The sequence below is a fragment of the Pan paniscus genome, chromosome 12 (genome assembly GCF_029289425.2).
Source record: "Pan paniscus chromosome 12, NHGRI_mPanPan1-v2.0_pri, whole genome shotgun sequence".
NCBI lineage: Eukaryota > Metazoa > Chordata > Mammalia > Primates > Hominidae > Pan > Pan paniscus.
The window spans coordinates 63557938-63579976 of NC_073261.2; the positions used below are offsets into that span (position 1 = coordinate 63557938).

Consider the following 22039-nt stretch of genomic DNA (forward strand, 5'->3'; position numbering starts at 1 on the left):
AATATGATTTGGCAAGAGTTCCCTTAATTATTTCATCCCTTTTATCCTAAACTTTTCGTTTTGGGTTCCTCTCATGTCTCAATTGCATCAAACAGTTCTACACATTGAACTGTGTGTACCTCAGAGTACAGACTACTACACTGAAGACACTGAAATATAAAACACTTATAATATCCTAAAATATACAATTTAAATTTTGAAACCAGCTGTGATCACGTTTATATTATTGTACATTCTCTGGAGTCAAAAGAGACTATTTATAAGTAACAAGGAGTTCCCTTAATTCAGCCTCTGAAACAAAGAATGGCAAAAATGATTGGTATGCTGTAAGATGTTCAGCTATTGCCAGTCTAATGAGTCAAAAGCTATGGTGTACTGAAATACAATGTAAGGCAGCTTATTTGACAAAAGAAACTTACGTGGCTTTTCCTTCCCTCAGAAAAATGCAAGATAATGAAAACTGAAGAGCGGCAGATACAACTTTTTTAGATAATGGCTTGAATTTTAACTTGACATCAGTCTGAGTTGGCATAGGGCTTGCATACTGTTTCATATTGATGCTGCTAGTAGCAAGAGCTTTCCTTCGACCAGAAGGGGATTCCTGGAAGATTAAAGAAAAAAAAAGTATGTAATTTTGAGTTATTTTATAGCCAAACATTTTAAAGTATGATTTTAATAATAAATCAAATAATAATTGAAAACTTCCTTCTCCTATTACATTCCTATCACACAATAACTAAATAAAATTACAATGAAGTTGTATCACAGTTGTTATATTTATAAGTAAGGCAGATATGCAATTGGAAAGTGGTAACCCAGGCAGAAACAAGAGAAGATTAGAACAACCCTAAACACCAGAAAAGGAGAAGCAAGGAATGAAAACTAGGACAGAAAGTCTCCAGGGTTACTGAGAAGAGGATCCAATACAGGGCTAGGCATCAACAAATACTCAACAGTTATTTGCTTTGCTTTGATAATATTTAATGTAACCTAATGATATTTCTCCCTTTTAAATGCCTACGATTATTTATAGAACTTCCAGCCTTGGTGGCATTCTACCTCTTTTTTTTTTTCTGTCTACAACATCTGAATTCTATGTATCCTGTAATTTGAGTCTTATTTCTTCCCCAGGCCTTTTTTTTATTGTGTCAGTCCATAGTTCTCTCTCCCATAAAAGCACATATATCATAAAAGAAACAGTTGGCTTTCTGATCCTATGCCCAGACACCACTAACTGACTCCAGCAGATCTCAGAATTCTTCTCAACATTGCTATTGCCAATTCATCAGAAATAGAACACAAAATGAAACCTATTTGCTATCAAAAGTACTTAACATTCCATTACTAAAGTTATTATGTTTCTTAACTATACTTTACAGAATAGCCTAGGAGAACAATGAAAACAGGAGAGCAAAATAATGGTTGTGCATTAACTTTGTACAAGACATCATGTAAATTCTGGGGAGATATGATGAATAAGACATAATCTCTGCAGGTTCTATGGCAAAGGGAAAATTTCAGATGTAGGATAATGTGTAAATAACATAAATCAGAAATCATGTACCATTATTTCTTGTAGTTTACTGATATGGGAGTTAAGACCAAAATTTAAACCTTAATTTTCAAGCTGTGTGACCTTGAGCAAGTCAGAAAACTTGAGTCTCAGTAACCTTCTCCATAAAATTAGGAGGCTAAACAGAAATCCATTCAAGTTCTATAATTATTTTCCATAAAATTATTCAGTTTTCAAACCAAGACAAGAAAAACTACCATTAATACCTTTGAACTATTATTTAATAAATCTTTATTTCTCCTATGTTTGAAAAATTTGCCTAAAATAAGGACATACTAATTTAATCAAAATATTAAAACAGCCTTTAAAAAAAACCCTGATATTTCTACCCAACGAAACAAGTAAAAATGTAATGTAGCATCCCTAAAGAATACCTTGTTTTAAAATGTGGCCTTATCTGTCAGATTATGCACAGCAATAATATACAGAACTATTAGTGCATGTAGATACCTTATGAATGAATTTCAAAAATGCATCAAGCACTTGAGAAGGATTTAAGCCCTCTCAGAAGAAATACTTAAGAATATGCAAATATCCTCAACTGAATCAAGTTGAACAGATGTGACTATACCAAACAATACAAGTGTTCTTTCCCTGGTTGCTGCTGTCAATCAAAGAATAAGATTAAGGTTCAAGGTTCTGACAATGAGCAAAATGAAAAAGTATGATCAGAGAGTATCAATTTATTACACTGATAGGAACAATAATCTCTCATTGTACCTTTAGAATAGCTAACAATTTCTACATATAATATAGGATTTAAAGCCTCTGTTTTGAAAGCGTGACATATAAACTGTCACATATTTTCAGTTTTTGTTAAACAAATCTGTTTCACAAAGTATGACATTGATCCCTTAATAAAATTATTTAATTTTATAACCAAATAAGCTATAAAAATTAAGATAACTTAGAAATGAGCATAATTTTGAAAACTTAGTTTAAGAATGCTTCTGCAAAAGTCTAGATTTTTTATCATATTCTGCCAATTTCATTTTTTAGAATAAAAAGTATGTAGAAAAATTTTTCTGCTGAACTCAGGTTCATGGCAAAAAAAAATGTGTTTTTTAAGCATCTGGTAAATCAGTGTCTTTGAAACAATAGGTAATAAAAGCTACCAAATTCTAAATACAATTAGCTGTACTACTTAAGCAATTATTTGCTTAGGAACAATGCAAAGAGCCCTTTCTGAGGTCTGGGCAGATGAGTAGACTAGAGCTCTTTTTAGTCTATGATATCCATTCCCAATACTAATTAACACGGGACCTCACTAGAGTCTGTGTCCTTAATATACTATGTCCTTGATATAATGGCTCCCTTTTGGGAAAAGGAATTTGAATGGTGTTCCTAGTAATTCTCCAGCTACCTCAGACATTGTTCTCTCCTTAAAATTAGCTATCTCAGAAAATACATTTTAAGAAGAATAGTAATGAGGGAAAATATGGGGATCTTTCACAGCTCTAACCCCACTCCATGAATTTTTGTTCTTTATAACCACCAAGTCTAAATCTGTACCCCCCAAGATGGACATCATTGCTATAATCGGTTCTATAAGAGGAATGAAATAACTGCACTCAAACAAGCATGTCTTTTGGATCCTACAGTCCTTCTTAAAGGGACTAGGGATCAGCCAGGGAGAGAGAGAGAGTTTAGAGAGAATTACTATTATTGCTGCCAGGGTCCTAATGCTACTTCAGATCACATGTGGGTTGGACAAAAGAACAAGAATGAGAGAAAAAAGAGTAAGAGGAGCTAGTAGAAAATGAAAGTTTGGAGATAAGAGTCAATACAAAAGTGAGTGTTGAATGTCTGTCTGAATAACTGTCTCTGGGCCTATGTTTAAACATCAGTTCGTATGTGCATCTGGCAGTATTTTCGAAATTAGTTCAAAATCCCTAAAGCAAAGGTTCTTAAACTTCAATGTTTATTAAAAACCAAAAACAAAACTAAGAAACATTAAAAATGTTAATGCCTGAATCCCACCCCTAGAGATCCTAAATTAGTAGACCTAAAGATGGACCTAGGAATCTGATTACTGAAAAGTAATATCCCCCCCCACACATACACACCACTACTACCAGGCAATTCTGATTCAGTTAATCTAAAATCACATTTTCAGAAACACTTCCCCTAAGTTCTTACACAAAATTATTTAAATTTAAAAATGTCACTTATTTTTCATAACTATTCTCATTGTTATAAAAAGACTTAGCCTATATATTTCCATTTCTTTGAAATACAGTCTATTGCGGTTGGAATCAGACAAACCTGGATTCGACTGTAGCACCAGCACTTATTCATTGGTTAATCTTTGGCAGATTTCTTCATGTATCTAAGCCTCAGTTTCACACTTTCAGATTGGCAAATATTTTGTAAAGTTGAACATTACCAAGTGTTGATAAGAACGTGAAACAATGCAAACTCTCTTATACTGCTGGAGAGTTTCAACTGATACAGCCACTTTGAAAAACAATCTGACATTACCTCGTAAAGTTGAATACATGCAAATCTTAACAACTCAACAATTCTCATCCTATAAATATGTCCTAGAGAAATTCTTGCAATAACACATGAAAATAATTGGAGTATTTAGCATATAGTCAGCACTCAATAAACAGTGTTTACTAATTTTTATGGACCATTTAACCTGGTTCATTACACTAATAAATAGTCCATCCAGGGTCACCAATCTTGAAAGGAGAAAAAATAGATAACTGCACAATTCAATGCAGAATGTTTACTTTAAAATAGTGTAGTTACATAATTAAAATTTATGCATGGACCCCCACTAGGTTCAAGCCAAACCTAAAATGAGTTCTCCACCTCTATGGACTCTCATTGCTATTGAAGTAGTAACAATGCAAGCAACAGGTGAATAAATGTTTTCTCTGTACATGAGCATAAAGGGGGAAAGATCTTACAATTTTTCTAATAAGAAATGAACTGATTATAAAAATGAATAAACATATTCTGAGACTCAGGACTTCTTTATAAATATTTTTAAACATCGTTAAAAAAAAACTTTTGGTTAGAATGAATGAATAAGACCTAGGATTTGATAACATAACAGGGTGACTATAGTCAGTAATAATTTAACTGTACATTTAAAAATAACAGAAAGAATTGGATTGTTTGTAACACAAAGGATAAATGCTTGAGGGGAAAGACACTACATTTTCCATGATGTGATTATTATGCATTGCATTCCTATATCAAAACATCTCATGTACCCCAGAAACATATACACCTATGTATCCACAAAAATAAAAAATAAAAAATTATACTTAAAAAAAGCATTTAGATAATTTCACCACTTTTTCCTCCCTAAAACTAAGAACACGGTATAAAACATAATGGTAGCAAGCAATGTAGTTCAATGGCATAACTGTTAGTTCATATTCTTTTGATGTTGTTGCTGTTGTTGCTTTTTTGAGACAGGGTCTCACTCTGTCACCCAGGATAGAGTGCAGTGGTGCAAAAACAGCTCACTGCAGCCTCAACCTACAGGGCTCAAGCGATCCTCCTACCTCAGCTTCCCAAGTAGCTGGGACTACACCACCCACATCTAGTTCACTTTTTATTTTTTGTTGAATGGGATCTCACTATGTTGCTCAGGCTAGTCTTGAACTCCTGGGTTCAAGCGATCCTCCTACCTCAACCTCCCAAAGTGCTAGGATTACAGGCGTGAGCTACCACACCTGGCTTTAATTTATATTCTAAGAAGATGGAGAGGACATTTCTTGTCCAAATTATTCAAGTTAGTTTCCTTACAGAATAATAGTTCATTGTATGCTTTTTCATCTATTATGAACCCCACAATTAGTAAAATTAATGTAATGCCTCTCCTATTAAAATATTTGGCTGACTTTATTACAATATTTTATTAAATAAACCACATGATAGAAATGTAATCCTTTCTCCCATGCAAGAGGACTAGAGGTAAAGGTGCAGAAACTTACTTAGATTTTTATAATTTTTCAGGGCTTTATTACATAGACTGTTCTATAAGATTCTGTCATATACAAATACTTTATCAGGTCTCTTACAAGACACTAAAAATTAAACTAATGGCATTAATATTTGAATTTTAAAATTATGAAATATACATAATAAAGCATAAAACATAAGAATATCCTATACTCACCACCCAGCTTGAGAAACAGAACATTGCCAATACCTTACAAGCTGCATGTCCCCTCCCAAATTGTATCCTTTCCATTCCTTCCTCCAGAAGGAAACAGTATTCTAAATTTTTTATTACTCTTTCCCTTCACTTTTTGAAAATATCCTGCTGATGAATGGATCAACTAAATGTGCATATATATATATATATATATTATACACACACACACAATGGAATACTATTCAGCCTTAAAAAGGACATTTTGACATATGCAACAATATAGATGAACCTTGATGACATTATGGTAAGTGGAAAAAAACAAACACAAAAGGACAAATATTATATGATTCTACTTATATGAGGAATAGGCAAATAGAAAGCAGAATAGCGGTTACCAGGTGCTGGGGAAAGGGTTGAACGGGGAGTTTTTAATGGGTACAGATAGTTTCTACTTGGGATGATGAAAAAGTTCTGGAAATGGACAGTGGTGATGGTTATACAATATTGTGAATGTACTCAGTGGCACTGAATTGTACACTTAAAGATGTCTGAAATGATAAATTTTGTTATATATAGTTACCACAACTAAAAAGTGAAAAAAGATTTATATTGTACAGTTTTGTGAGTCTTTTTACTTTTATATAAGGAAATAAAATTACCATTTTAAAAATTTGTTTCTTATCTTCAACATCATGTTCTTTTTTTTTTTTTCTTTTTTTTTTTTTGAGACAAGAGTTTCACTCTTGTTGCCCAGGCTAGAGCACACTGGCACGATCTCAGTTCACTGCAACATCTGCCTCCTGGGCTCAAGTGACTCCCCTGCCTCAGCCTCCAGGGCAGCTGGGATTACAGGCACCTGCCACCATGCCTGGCTAATTTTTGTATTTTTAGTAGAGATGGGATTTCACCATGTTGGCCAGGCTGGTCTCAAACTCCTGACCTCAGGTGATCTGCCCGCTTCGGCCTCCCAAAGTGCTGGGATTATAGGCATGAGCCACCACGCCCAGCCTCAACATCATGTTCTTAATATTCATCTATGCTGACATGTACATCTGTGGTTCATTAAATTTCATCGCTCCTAATATTCAATTACATGAATTTCTACGATTTATCTATCCATTTTATTGTTGATGGACATATGGGTTGTCGCGGGTTTTTTGTGTGTGTGTTTTTGAGATGGAGTCTCGCTCTGTCACCCAGGCTGGAGTGCAATGGCACAATCTCAGCTCACTGCAACCTCCACCTCCTGGGTTCAAGCAATTCTCCTTCCTCAGTCTCCCAAGTAGCTGGGATTACAGGTGTGCACCACCACGCCTAGTTAATTTTTGTATTTTTAGTAAAGACAGGGTTTCACCATGTTGGCCAGGCTGGTCTCAAACTCCCAACCTCAGGTGATCTGCTTGCCTCAGCCTCTCAGTGTTGGGATTACAGGCATGAGCCACTGTGCCCGGCTGCAGGTTTGGAATTATTAACAAAGCTGTTACAAATATTTTTACACCTATATCCTGGTACACATGCGCAATAATTTATCTGGGAAATATTTCTAGGATGGGAATAGCCAGGTCATAGGATATGTACATATTCACCTTTATTGGAAAATACCAAATTGTATTCCAAAAAGGCTGTATTAGTTTGTACTTTCTAAGAGTTTCCCATTTTCCCACATTCTTTAGATTTTTTGTTAAACTTTAATCTCTTATGAGGTAAATTAATAGATTTTTCCAAAATTAAAGCAACTCCACATTCCTTGGAGACAGCCAACCAGGTCGTGATGTACTTCTTTATATTAAAATATATTTCTGGCTTTGGAGGCCTAATGTTTTGCATGGGATTTCTGTATATTCATGGAGCATATAGGCCTATGATTTTCCTTTCTTTTACGCTCCCTGGTTACATTAGCCTCATAAAATGAGCTGCGGCATCCTTTCCCATTCTCTGAAAGACTTAAAGACTCCCTAAGTGAGTTTAAATATTTTCTCCCCACCCAGGAATTTATCCATCTCATCTAAGATTTCAAATTTACTAAAGTACAATAATTTAATATATCTTTTTATTACATTGATCTCTGCAAAATATATGGTCTTGTACATTTTTCATTACCAATACTATTTATTTGTGCCTTTTCTCCTTTGTTCCCAAATGATTCTTGCCATAAATTGGTTATTTCATTAGACTTTCCAAATCAACAACTTGTGATTTTGTGATTCTTTCTAGTCAATGTTTTCTATTTCAGTAGTTTCTGCCATCTTTATCATTTCCTTCCTCCCACTTTCCTTGGGTATATTCTGTTCTAACTCCTGAATTTTGAGCAGTTCTTCTTTGCTGATATAAGCAGTTAAGGCTATACAGTCATGCATCCTTTAATGACAGGGATACGTTCTGAGAAATGCATCATTGTGTGAACATCAAAGAGTGTACTTTCACAACTCTAGGTGGTACAGCCTACTACACACCTAAGCTATGTGGTATAGCCTATTGCTCTGAGGCTACAAACCTGTACAGCATGTTACTGTACTGAATACTTTAGGCAATCCTAACACAATGGTAGGTTTTGTGCATCTAAACATACCTAAACTTGGAAAAGGTGCAGTAAAAATACAGGTGCACCATTTAAAAAACTTTTTAAATGGTATGTCTGTATAGGGCACTAACATGAATGGAGCTTGCAGACTGGAAGTTGCTCTGGTTAAGTCAGTGAGTGAGTGGTGAGTAAATGTGAAGGCCTAAGACATTACTGTACACTCACCACTCACTCACTGACTTAACCAGAGCAACTTCCAGCCTGCAAGCTCCACTCATGTTACTGCCCTATACAGGCATACCATTTAAAAAGTTTTTTTAATGGTACACCTGTATTTTTCACAAATGTTCCAGGGGTACTTAAAAAATATTTAACTGCTGTGTATATACTGCTGTCCACTTTTATGACAGGAGCATTTTTATGTAAAATCACTTGTATCACCGAATTATATTTTCTATGTGATAAGGAAAGTAGGAGTAGAAATTTTCAAATGTGAAATCATGGAATATTTTACTAAAGTGCACGAATCAAGGAACAAATAAGTGAAAGAGTTGAGGAGCTGCTCATAATCTGGGCAAAATTCCAAGTAACAAACCTTATAATAAACCTCTTTTTTCAATTTACCACCCCTCCCTCTGAACACGCACACACTCTCACACAATTCTGAGCACACTGTATATTTACTTGATACTGTATTTCCTTTCAACTGGATTAATACCCTTTAAACTAATCTTGCTGCTCCTGCCTTTGCCTTGCAATTATTCTGAACACAGAAACTATGATGATCCTGGTAAAGCCAGATGATCTCATTCCTCTACTCAAAAGCCTTCAATTGCCCCACAGTAAAAGCCAAAAAGCCCTTACTGGACCGACAGGCCCTATATCACCAGGCCTTCCTGACTTTGCTCTTTGATCTTATCTACTATGCTATTGTTCCATCTTTTTTTCTGCCCCAATATACTGGCCTCCTTACTTTCTCCAATGCACCAGGTATGCATCTCCCTTAGAGCCTCTGCATTTGCTATTTCCATTACTAGGAATGTTCTTCTCATAGATATTATATGGCTAGCTCGCCCACTTCCTTCAAGTCTTTTACTAAAACTCACCTTCCCAGAGAGGCCTTCTCTGCCCACCTTACCTAAAATTTCAACCACACTCCCAATACACATTTCATATTCCCCTTTACTTTTTCTCCTTAGCTTACATGAGCAAATATGCAAATACTGTTTACTTGCTCACCACTGTATCCTAGCCCTAGAGCCATAGCATATAGCCACTACTCAATAAATACTTCTTAAGTGAATGAAGTGTAATTCTAGGACTTACAACACTTTGAAGTACCTTTACATCATTAGTTTCTTCTGTTCAAGATTTTTTGCACATTCCTTTATAATACCTCTCCTAAACACGAGAAAAAGATGTGAGGTAACAAGAACTGTACAGTCTGTTTCCATTTGCACAGCTGGGCAGAGGTTTCTCCAAGCCAGAATGGGGATAAACAGGTAGAAGGGACCCTGGGTGTGTGGAGAAATGGAGCAAAATAGGTATTCCTTCATTTGGTTTATGTGGGGGGAAAAGGGAATGAAGGCAGTGAGCCACTTCAGTAATACCTTGGAAAGCTATTCCAAAAGCACTGTGGGCAAATCAGACGCCAGAAACATTATAGAATTAGGAGAGTCAGGAGATAATAGAGCCGCATCTTAAACTAGCTAAATCCATGACAACTCCATATACAGATTATCCCCTAACTGAAGCCACAGTCTTCTTTACAGGCTCCTCTTCCTCTTTCTGACATTTAACCTCCTCCTATTTTAGAACTGTCTCTTGTAAACAGCATATATCCAAAAACAATTTTAATCCAGTCTGATAATCACTGGCTTTTCCTGGAGAGTTTAGACTAACAGTTCTCAAGGGTTTTTGTCTTAAGACCCTTTATACACTTTATTTGAGAACTCCAAAGAGCTTCTGTTTATGTGGGTTGTATCTATCAATATTTACTCTATTAAAAGCTAAAAATCTAGAAAACATTTCATTCATTTAAAAATAACAAGTTCATATATTAACATGTTTTATAAAGAATAAATATACTTTCTATAGAAAATAATTTAATAAGAAGAGTGTCTCTATTTTACATTTTTGTAAATCTCTTCAATGTCTTTATCTCTCTCTAAAGTCTCTTTAAAGTCTGGTTTGACAGACAGCTCTAGTCCTATATTCAATCGGTGTAATACAGATTGTTTTGGTTGAAGTATATGAAGAAAAAAATCAAGTATCACACAGATATGTAGCTGGAAAAGTATGGGAGTATTTTAATTATTCTTTTCAGATAATTTCAAGTCTTCGTATTTGATTTTATACCGAAACTCAACAAGTAGTAGTTTCTTAAAGGCTAATGGTAATATAGAGGCTGAAACTTTATCAATGAGCTTCTTAAACTGTTACATTAAAATCCATTGCTCTATCATGCATACTGAATGAATCTTTTATCCAGGCATGACTTTGCAACATTATAGTCATTTGAAAAATATTGATTCTCTGAATTATGCAGATATTGACACACTGCAGTATATAATACCTCCAAAAAATCATATTTGTTTATATCTTCACCTATTCCATCAGAAAAATCTTCAAGCACTGGGAAACTATCAATTTCAAGGTCTCTAATTTTCCATTGAAAGCTCAAATTTTGTCATTGACATATAATTTCAATTGCCTACCTTTAAGTGGCAGGCTCACTTTGCTCAGTTTCAATAAAACATTTGCCAAATACCCAAGGGTGAATAACCACAGTTAGTTTTTTCAAGTAAAAAGTGGTGTTCCAGGAAAAAAGTGGCTACTTTAGTTTAAAGCTCAAGTAATCGGACAAGTGCTTTTTCTTGAAAAACTTTGTCCTTTGCAATGCAGCATAATTTCTTTATGCATACTTTTCGTCACACAGCATATTAAAAAGACTAATACTCAAGTGTTGACATGTAATGAAATTAATAATTTTACCACATCAAGAACAGTCTTAAATGAAATCCATGTGAGGGCTAGCTCCTGGTTATAAATTTTCAAGGGTGATACTGCCTTGACCAACTAATGCTAAGAATAGAAGTGGCAGATTTCCTCATTCGTTTCTATGCAGTGAGTTTATTTCTTCTTCATCCTTACAGTGATAGTACAAATCTGGGGTCTTAGCTTTATGCAACAAGGGGGTCTTATTAGACCTTCCACCTTGGAGAAATGGGAGATGCTAGACTTTTTCTACATCTCCATGGAGAGGTAAAAGCAGTAAATCATAGGTTCAGTAGAAACCTTCAGTGGGAAAGCTATGATGAGCCCTTATCTTCTGGACTTCCCCTTCCAGTTATTACTATTATTGTTTTATGTCTTTGGATTGCTTCTATAAGTGCCATTTCAGGGATGCATTTTAAAAGATTTTTTTCATATTGTACCTATTTTTAGCTATTTTCCAATATGGATTATTCATGCTATCTAGCCCATCACATTTCCAAAAGCAGAATTCTTCATTTAAATTTGATAAGAACAGAACTGAGCATTTTTATAAACATCACAACAAAGTTCACCTGTCTCACTTTGACCTGAAGTCTTCAATGTAGTATTGTTTCAAATTTATTTTATTGGAATTCTCTAGATGTGGACCTGTGATTACCAATGCAACACGTCATGCCTTTGTTGTTTTGTCTGTTTAGAAGTTATGCCTTAACATCACCATAGGCCAATAGTAAGTACCTGATAATAAATCACTGCTTGCAGCACCATACCCTTCTAGAGTCTCAGTCTAGTGCCTGATTCTGTTCATGCCCTTATCCATCAGAACTCTTAAGTTCTGTTCTGAGTACTACTGAATCAGGGTACCACAAAATAAAGTGATGGGCAACCATAATTCTGATTGGCATTCTAAGAATATGTGAGTAGATTAATGCTGGCTGTGTTAATCTACTTTGTGCTACTATAACAGAATACCAGAGACTGGGTAATTTACAAAGAAAAGAAATTTATTTCTCACAGCTCTGGAGGGCAGAAAGTTCAATGTCAAGGGGCCAGCATCTTGTGAGAATCTTCTTGCTGTGTCATCCCATGGCAGAATGCCAAAGGACAAGAGAGCAGGCAATAAGGGACCAAACTTGCTTTTATAACAAACCCACTCTCCCAATAAAGAACATGCTCTCAAGATGATGAAATTAATGCATTCATAAAGGCAGAGGACTCAAGATCTATTCACCTCATACAGTTCCCACCTCTCAACACTGTTGCACTGGGGATTACTTTTCCAACACAGGAACTTTGGGGGACACATTCAAACCACAGCATTCCACCACAGCCCCCAAAATTCATGTCTTTCTCACATGCAAAATACATTCATTCCATCCCAATAACCCCAAAGTCTTAACCGGTTCCAGCACTAATTCAAAAGTCCAAAGTCTAGAGTCTCATCTAAAGCAGATATTGGTGAGACTCAAGGCATGATTCACTGTAAGGCAAATTCCTCTCCAGATGTGAACCTGTGAAATTAAAGAAGTCATCTACTTCCAAAATACAATGGTGGGACAGATGCAGGATAGACATTCCCATTTCAAAAGAGAGAAATAGGCAAGAAGAAAGGAGTAACTAGTTCCCAGAGAGTCTAAAACCCAACAAGGAAAACAACATTAAGTCCTAAAGCTAAAGAATGATCGCTTTTGGCTCCACATTCCACATCCTAGGCACACTGGGGCACATGAGCAAAGCCACAGGGATAGGCCTCAGGCAACCCTGCCCCTATGCCTTTGCTGGACTCAGTCCACCCAGCAGCTCTCATGTGTTGGAGTTTCACGCCTGCAGCTTTCCCAGGCTGGAGTTGCACAGTGGTAGCTCACAGTTTTGGCGTATCTCAGGTGGCCTCACCCCCACAGTCCAGTAAGTATCACCTTGGTGAGGACTCTCTGCTGTAACCTTGCTCCCATGGCTCCACCAGACACTGCCCTAGTGGGGACTCTCTGTGGTGGCTTCACCTCTGGAACAAGTTTCTTCCTGGGCCCCCAGGCTATCCATGACATCCCTTGAAATCTAGGTAGAGGTATCCATGCCCCCAAAGTTCTTGCATTCTTACAGGCCTGCAGACTTAACATCACATGGATGCCACTAAGGCCTACCGATTGAGTCCTGCAGAGATGCAGCACAAGCAGTACCTTGGCCTGCTTGAACCACAGCCATGGCTGGGGTGGCTAAAAATCACTGAGCTGGAATTCAGGGAACAGAATACTGAGGTGGCCCTGGGCAGTAAGCCTGTTAAGGCCACCCCAGGCCCATCCCCTGAAGTCATTCTGCCCTCCTAGAGCTCTGAGCCTGTGATGGGACAGGCAGCCTGGAATATCAAACTGCTTGTGGGGTTATTCTCTCATTATCTTGATGAATAGCACCTGGCTCCCTTCTAGTTGTACTCTCTTTAGCAAATGTACTAATCTCCTTAGTAAGTGGTTGCTTAGCTAAACTCTTAGTTTGCTCTCCTAAAGATGCCTTTTCACTCTTCAAATGGCCAGGCTATGAATCTTCCAACTTTTTGTGTTCTGCTTTCCTTTTAATTATAAATTCTGTCTTTAAATAATTTCTCTCCACTCACATCTCACTACACGCAGTGAAAAGTCCCGATGCATCTCCTCGAATATTTTGCTTAGTTACTTCTTCCGCCAGATATCCTAGTTCATTACTCTTAAATTTTACCTTCCATAAAGCCCTTGGACATAGACATAATTTAACCAAATTCTTTGCAACTTCATAATAAGGATGGTCTTTATTCCAGTACCCAATACCTTCTTCCTCATTTCCCTGTGAGACCTCCTCAGAATAGCCTTTACTGTCCGTATTTCTACTGGCATCCTAATCACAGCTGAAATAACCTCTAAAAAGAGCTAGGCTCTCCCTACAGCTCTTGTATTCTCCCGAGCCCTCACCAAAACTACTCTCAATGCTCTATTCATAGGAATCTAGGCATTTTTTAGCCTGTTTCACCAAATTCTTCCAGCCTCTACCTTTCACCAAGCTCCAAAACCACTTTCACATTTTCAAGTATTTTTGTTATAGCCACAATCTCACTTCTCAGTACCAATTTTCTGTCTTAGTCCATTTTTTTTGCTGCTGTAACAAGAGTATCAGAGAGTGGGTAATTTATTAAGAAAAGAAACTTATTTGGCTCACAGTTCTAGAGCCTAAAAACACCAACTCAAGGAGCCAGCATCTGGTGAGGGGTTTCTTGCTGCATTATCACAAAGTGAAAGGTGGAAGGGCAAGAGAGCTTGTGAAAAGTGCTCTCTTGCATGAGAGCAAGAGAAAGAGGGGGCTAAACTCATTTTTATAACAAACTCACTCTCACAATAAAGAACCCACTCCCATAATAATATTAATCCATTCGTGAGGGTAGAGCCCTCATGATCTAATCACCTCTTAAAGGTCCCACCTCTCAACACTGTTGCATTGGGGATTACATTTACAACACAAGAACTTTGGGGGATACATTCAAACCACAGCACGGGACTTAAAAGTCTCAGTGGATCAGATCTTGTCCTCTGTCTCATGATTATGTGAATTATTTCAAAATGTAAAGAATTCACACACCCAATTATTTTTGTAAATATCCACTTTCTCTACTGACTCAAGAATCAAAATCATTAGAAGAGACCTTAGAAGTTTTTTAATCCAACTTGTCACCCCAATGCAAGAACACCTTATGCTGTACCTAACAGTTATAAAATTTGTTTGTGGGTACTTTTCATTCAACTTCAACCTAAAAACTCTCAAGACTTCACTCTTTCTGAAACAAAATAATTTGACATGCTATACTATCAAGACTAATGATTTCTGCATTATTCTATAAATCATTAATAAGAGCCTATTATGGGCCTGGCATTCTCTCATTTAACTCTGTGATAACACTTTAAATTCTACTGTCAAATGATAAAAAGACAATCTATAAGTTAAACAGTTCTTACTTTTCAAAACTGTGATGCTGGTCCTCCAAGCTGTCACAAGTACCACATTTCTCAGGCCACGCTGAAAACATCTCTGCTTCATCAGCAGACCAAAATGGAATACTATAAAATTTAATTTGGAGTCCATGGAGCAATTAAATGCTGAAGCAGACATGCCACAGGAAGCTCTCTCAACCAAAAAGACTTAATTAGAAACCATATCAGCTAAAATAACCAACTTAGATGGTCGGATGGAAGAGAGTTTGGTAGCACAAATGTAAAAGAGAAAGAATCAACATTAAAAATTGGTTCAGATACACACTCATAAACATTATAAAAATTATATTGATTTTAGAATAAAATCTAGCTTTTGTCTTAAAAAATCCAAATAAAAATCCTCAACCTTCTTAGAAGGAAACTACAGATATACATTAAAATACAACTTAAAGTGTTTAGGTGAAAGGTCTAAATGGGTTGTAGAATGTCCAAATTGAAAACAAAAAAAAATTATTAAAGCAACCCTAACCTCTAGTTGACTACAAAGTTGCTAAGGGCAGTTTATATGAATCCCTTCCCCTGTTCCCAAAAGAAAGCAACAAAAAGTTTAGTCATACTATTTTATGCAGTTGTTTATTTAACCTTAAACAAGAAACAAAACTAGCAGATCTTAAACTTAGCTTCCATTAGATGTTCTGAGAGAAATATAATAATCTGTTAGTTTAAATAAGACCTGGTACCCAAGTATTACATCTTCCACGGTCTGGACTTGAATGCATGTGCTGATAATGACTCCTAAATCTTCAGGACTAGACAGACCTATTCCTGAGCTCCCGATCTAAGCACCCAAGTGCCCATTGTTCATTTTACCCACATTACAAACTCAACATAGCCAAACTGAACTCATCTCCACTCCTTAGGCTGTTTCTCATCTTAGTTTCTCATCTTAGTGAATTATACCACCATCAAGCCTCTCAATCTCAAGACTCATCAAAACAAGTTGGCTCTAACTGCTAAATCTCTCCAGAATCTGGACTCTTCTTCCCATCTCTACTGTCACTTCTCCCTAAATTCAAGCAAGCCTCATCATCCGTGAGCACACTAGGCTAAAGCCTCTGGACATGTCTCCCTTTCTCTAGTCTCACACACACCTCGGTTTCATCTTCCGTGATTCTGTAAGGGAGATCATCTTTTCTTTTAATGCTATACTTTTTTTCTGATTACATGAGAAAATTCACCACAGAAAATTATAAATATACGGAGAGGTACAAAAAAGAATCCCTTAAAACTTTACCAACTTGTTGATACCACTGTACATATTTTGAGATATCTTCTCTAGTCTTTTAAAAATAGTTCACATGATACCACTTATAAAAATCTAATTTTTTAAACTTAACATTAGAACTTTGTTAAACCTAAATTTTAGAAGTTGTGTATCATTCTGTAATATGGTTCTACCACAAATTTACATAACCATTCCCTATTATTAAACATGTATGTCCCTTTGAGTTTGTCACTCTTAGAAAGGGTGGTACAGTGAATATCTTTATGTTGAACGTATTTTTGGTATTTCTGAGTTTTGTACAGGACAGCAAAAAAAAATTTTTTTGGAGGTATTTTGTAGAGGCTAGGTGTAGACAAATCATGGATATAGCTGAAGGCCAAAATCCTAAGCAAATTAACACAGGAACAAAAACCATATACTGCATGTACTCACTTATCAGTGGGAACTAAACATTGAGTACACATGGACATAAAGATGGGAACAACGGACACTGCAGACTACTAGTTGGGGGAGTGACAGGGTGGTAGGTTGAAAAACTACCTACTGGGTACTATCCTCACTATCTGGGTGACAGGATCCATACCCCAAACCTTAGCATCACACAATCTACTCATGCAACAAACCTGCACATGTACCCCTTGAATCTAAAATAAAAATTGAAATTATAAAAACAAAAAACAAAAAAACTCCAGGGGGATAAGGTCACACGGCAACCCCAGGCTTTTGTGAGTTTTACTTCCAAGAGCTTGATCAGGTTCTCACAGTAACCACAGTAGAAAATTCCCTTGGGCTTCCAGTTGGGGGAGAGGGGAGGAGGAACTATTTTAAAACACAAGGGTACTCTGCTCTTCTTGTTTTTTATTTATTTATTTTTTTTTGAGACATAGTCTCACTCTGTTGCCCAGGCTGGAGTGCAATGGCACGATCTTGGCTCACTGCAACCTCTGCCTCCCAGGTTCAAGTGATTCTCCTGCCTCAGCCTCCCAAGTAGCTGGGATTACAGGCACATGCCATCATGCCTGGTTAATTTTTGTATTTTTAATAGAGACAGGGTTTCACCATGCTGGTCAGGCTGCTCTCGAACTCCTGACCTCGTGATCTGTCCGCCTCAGCCTCCCAAAGTGCTGGGATTACAGGCCTGAGCCACCGCGCCTGGCCTACTCTGCTCTTACCAAGGTCTGCCCTCAAGAGAAACTGTTTAACCAGAGCCTAACCTGCTGGGGTTTTATCAGAGTCTAACCTGGGAGAAGAGAAATACTCAACTGCAGCCCACTGTAGCCATCCTGCCCCACGTAAGAAGGGAGAAGAAAATATTGAGAAACACTTACGAAGTTCATAACACAGAGGCAAAGGCTCACTCTAAGACTGAAACCTAATCATAGGAATACAGAATGCTTCCCTCCCCCACACCTTACCATCACATTACTCAAGGCCTATTTACAGCACTTCCTTTTACCCAGGAAATCACATCTGGCTATCAAGAAAAAATTACCAGGCATACTAAAAGAAAAAAAAAAATCCCACAGTTTGAAGAGACAGAGCAAGCATCAGAACCAGACTCAGATATAGAAGAGATGGTGCAATAATCAGACCAATAATTTAAAATGATAATTAATATGCTAAGGGCTCTAATAGATAAAGCAGACAGCATGTAAGACCAGAGTGACGGAAATCTAAGAAAGAACCAATAAGAAATGCTAGAGATCAAAAACACCATAAAAACACTATAACAGAGATTAAGAATGCCTTTGATGGGCTTATTAGTAAGTAGTCTAGACACAGCTGGGCAAAGAGTCTCTGATCTCAAGAACAGCACAACAGAAACCTTCAAAGATGAAAAGCAAAGAGAAAAAAGACTGGAAAAAAAAAATAGAGTAGCCAAGGACTGTGGGACAACTACAGAAGAAGTCAATATGCATAATGGAAATACCAGAAGCAGAGGAAAAAAAAAAAAGGAACAGAAAAAATAATTGAAATAATAATGACTTGGAATTTCCCCCAAATTAATGTCAGACATCAAACCACAGATCTAGAGAGCTCAGAGAACACCAAGCAGGATAAAGGCCAAAAAACCTACACCTAGGCATATAATTTACTTTTCCTTTTTTTTTTTTTTTAAGAGATAGGGTCTCACTTTGTCGGCCAGGTTGGAATAAACGCCTGGCCCCAAGTGATCTCCCACTTCAGCCTCCCAAAGTGCTGGGATTACAGGGTTGAGCTTCATTGTCCAGTTTGGCATATCTAGAAAGAAGCCAGAGGAAATAAACAACTTATCTATAGAGAAACAAATATAGTAATTACTTCCCACCTCTCAAAAACCATACAAACAAGTGTGGAGTGAAATATTTTAAAGTTTTGAGAGAAAAAGCCTACCAACCTAGAATTCTGTACCCTGTGAACTTATTCTTCAAAAGTCAAGGAGAAATAAAGACTTTCTCAGACAAACAAAAATTGAGATATTTTGTTGCCAGTAGATCTGCTTTGCAAGAAATGTTAAAAGAAGTTCTCTAGAGAGAAGAAAAAAATAACAGGTTAGAAAGTAAAATCTATGTAAAGAAAGGAAGAGCACCAAAGGAGAAATAAATGGAGGTAAAATTAACATTTTTCTTTTTTTTTTTTTTTGAGGCAGAGTTTCGCTCTTATTGCCCAGGCTGGAGTGCAATGGTGCCAGTTCAGCTCACTGCAACCTCCGCCTCCTGGGTTCAAGTGATTCTCCTGCCTCAACCTCCCAAGTAGCTGGGATTACAGGCATGTGCCACCGCACCCAGCTAATTTTGTATTTTTAGTAGAGATGGGGGTTTCTCTGTGTTGGTCAGGCTGGTCTTGAACTCCCGACCTCAGGTGATCCGCCTGCCTCAGTCTCCCAGAATGCTGGGATTACAGGCATAAGCCACCGCGCCCAGCCTTTTTTTTCTTATTCTTAACTGATCCAATAGATATCAGTTTGTGTAAAGTAGTAATTGCAACACTGTATAGATCACGTATTGTTATGCGTATGTTGTCCTGTGAATAACACAGATTTGAACTGTGTGGATCCACTTATACACAAATTTTTTCAGTAAATATAGTCAGCCCTCAGTGTCAGTGGGTTTCATATCTGCAACAAAATGCAAATTGAAAACACAGTATTTGCAGGATAGAAAACTCACAAATAAGGACTGCCAACTTTTCCTATCTGTGGGTTCTGCAGGGGGTCCTGGAACCAATCCCTGCAGATACTGAGGGGTGACTATAAATGTTTTTGTATGCTTATATATAAGTAAAAAGAATGGCAGCAATGATGTAAGAGACTAGAGAGAGAAAATAGGATTACTGCGTTATTATAAGGTACTTCCACTACCTGTAAAGTGGCATGGTGTTATTTGAAAGTGGGCTTGGATTAGCTGTAGACTGCAAACTCTGGGGGAACTAAAAACCAAACTAAAAAAACTAAAATTAAAAAAAAATTAACAATTAACTGAGAAGCTAAGAAAAGAAAGAAAGTGGAATCATAGAAAATGCTCAATTAAGCCAAGTGTGGTGGCTCACACCTGTAATCCCAACACTTTGGGAAGCCGAGGCAAGAGGATTGCTTGAACCCAGGAGTTCAAGATCAGCTAGGCAATATACAGATACCCTCTCTATGAAAAAATTAGTGAGGTGTGGTCGTGCATGCCTATGGTCCCAGCTACGAAGGAGGCTGAGGTGGGAGGATTTCTTGAGCCCACAAGCTTGAGGCTGTAGTGAACTGTGATTGCGCCACTGCATTCCAACCTGGGTGACACAGCAAGACTCCGCCTCAAAAAAACAAAAAAAACCAAACCAAACGAAAAACCACAAAAAAGTAGAAGAGTGGAAGACAAAAACAGATATAAAGAACAAGGACAACAATTAGAAAATAGTAACTGGCTGGGCACAGTGGCTCATGCCTGCAATCCCAGCACTTTGGGAGGTCAAGACAAGAGGATCACTTGAGTCTAGGAGTTCAAGATCAGCTTGGGCAACATAGTGAGACCCTGTCTCTACAAAAAAAATATTTAAAAATTAGCCAAGCATGGTGGTACATGCCTGTACTCCCAGCTCCTGGGGAGGCTGAGGCAGGATGATCACTTGAGCCCAGGAGGTCGAGGCTGCAGTGAGCCACAGTTGCACCACTGCACTCCAGCCTAAATGACAGAGTGAGACCCTGACTCAGGAAAAAAAAAAAAATCCAGAAAATAGTAGCAAATGAAGTAGACATTAATTCGATGATATCAATGATCACTTTGAACATAAAGGTTCTAAATGCAGCAACTGAAAGACACCAATTGTCAGAGTGATTCAAAAAACAAGACCCAACTTTATATTGTCTACAAGAAACTCACTTTAAATATACAGTCTGGGTGCAGTGGTTCACACCTGTAATCCCAGCATTTTGGGAGGCTGAGGCAGGCAGACTGTTTGAGGTCAGGAGCTTGAGACCAGCCTGGCCAACACGGTGAAATCCTGTCTCCAACAAAAATACAAAACAATTAGTCAGGTGTGGTGGTGTGCACCTGTAGTCCCAGCTACTCAGGAGGCTGAGATGGGAGAATTGCCTGAACCTTGGAGGAGGAGGTTGCAGTGAGCCAAGACTGCGCCACTGTACTCCATCCTAGGTGACAGAGTAAGACTGTTTCAAAAAATAAATGAATAAATATACAGACACAAGTAATGCAGGTTCACTGTAAAAAAAAAAAAAATACAAAGACATAAAGAACAAGACTATACATAAGTCCACCAAAGATATGTATTTTTACATTTTGTTGTTTTTCTACTTTATTTGTATTTATTTTTAAGAAACTGGATCATATATTGGATACATTCTTTTGCAAACTGCTTTTTAAATTAAATATAATAAATATAGTTCTATATCAATAAATACCATACCATAATATAATTTAGAATGGCAATATTCCATTTTATGGACATAATTTAACTAATCCTATATTTTTGGACATTTGGGTTGTTTTCAATTTTTCATAAGTGATAACTAGATGAAAAATTCTTAGTCAATTCTTTACATTGATCCTAAATTACTTTCTTAACATAAATTTCTGTTGGTCAAATAAATGGATCCAAAACATGTATACTTTAAAAACTTTTTTATATGACTACCATTTGTCCTCTAGAACAGCTGTCCCCAATCTTTCTGGCACCAGAGACCAGTTTCATGGAAGACAATTTTCCAGGACCAGGGCTGGGGTGAAGGGCAGGGGATGGTTTCAGGATGAAACTGTTTCACCTCAGGTCATCAGGCATTAGATTCTCATAAGGAGCGTGCAACCTAGATCCCTTGCATGCACAGCTCACAATAGGGTTCACACTCCTATGAGAATCTAATGCCACCACTGATTTGACAGGAGGCAAAGCTCGGGAGTTAAAGCTTGCTTGCCCACCACTCACCTCCTGCTGTGCAGCCTGGTTCCTAACAGGCCACGGACCAGTACCAATCCATGGCCTGAGGGCTGGGGATTGGTACTCCCAATCCCCAATTTATACAATACCAATTTATACTCCCATCAATAAGTGGGTCTTGGCCAAAAATGAGTCTTAATATGATTTTAAATATACGTTAGTTTTTATTTTTATGTAA

At 37.2% G+C, this 22039-nt stretch overlaps 1 protein-coding gene across 34 annotated transcripts in view; it reads right to left on the reverse strand.

The window, feature by feature from the left end:
• EHBP1 (EH domain binding protein 1) overlaps positions 1-22039 on the reverse strand; it is a 369744-nt gene that overhangs the window by 213155 nt on the left and 134550 nt on the right. For all 34 annotated transcript variants that reach the window (XM_055108336.2, XM_055108346.2, XM_055108338.2 and 31 more), the window contains exon 6: positions 420-601. In XM_055108336.2, the coding sequence (XP_054964311.1) occupies positions 420-601 (182 nt within the window). The remainder of the gene's footprint in view (positions 1-419; positions 602-22039) is intronic.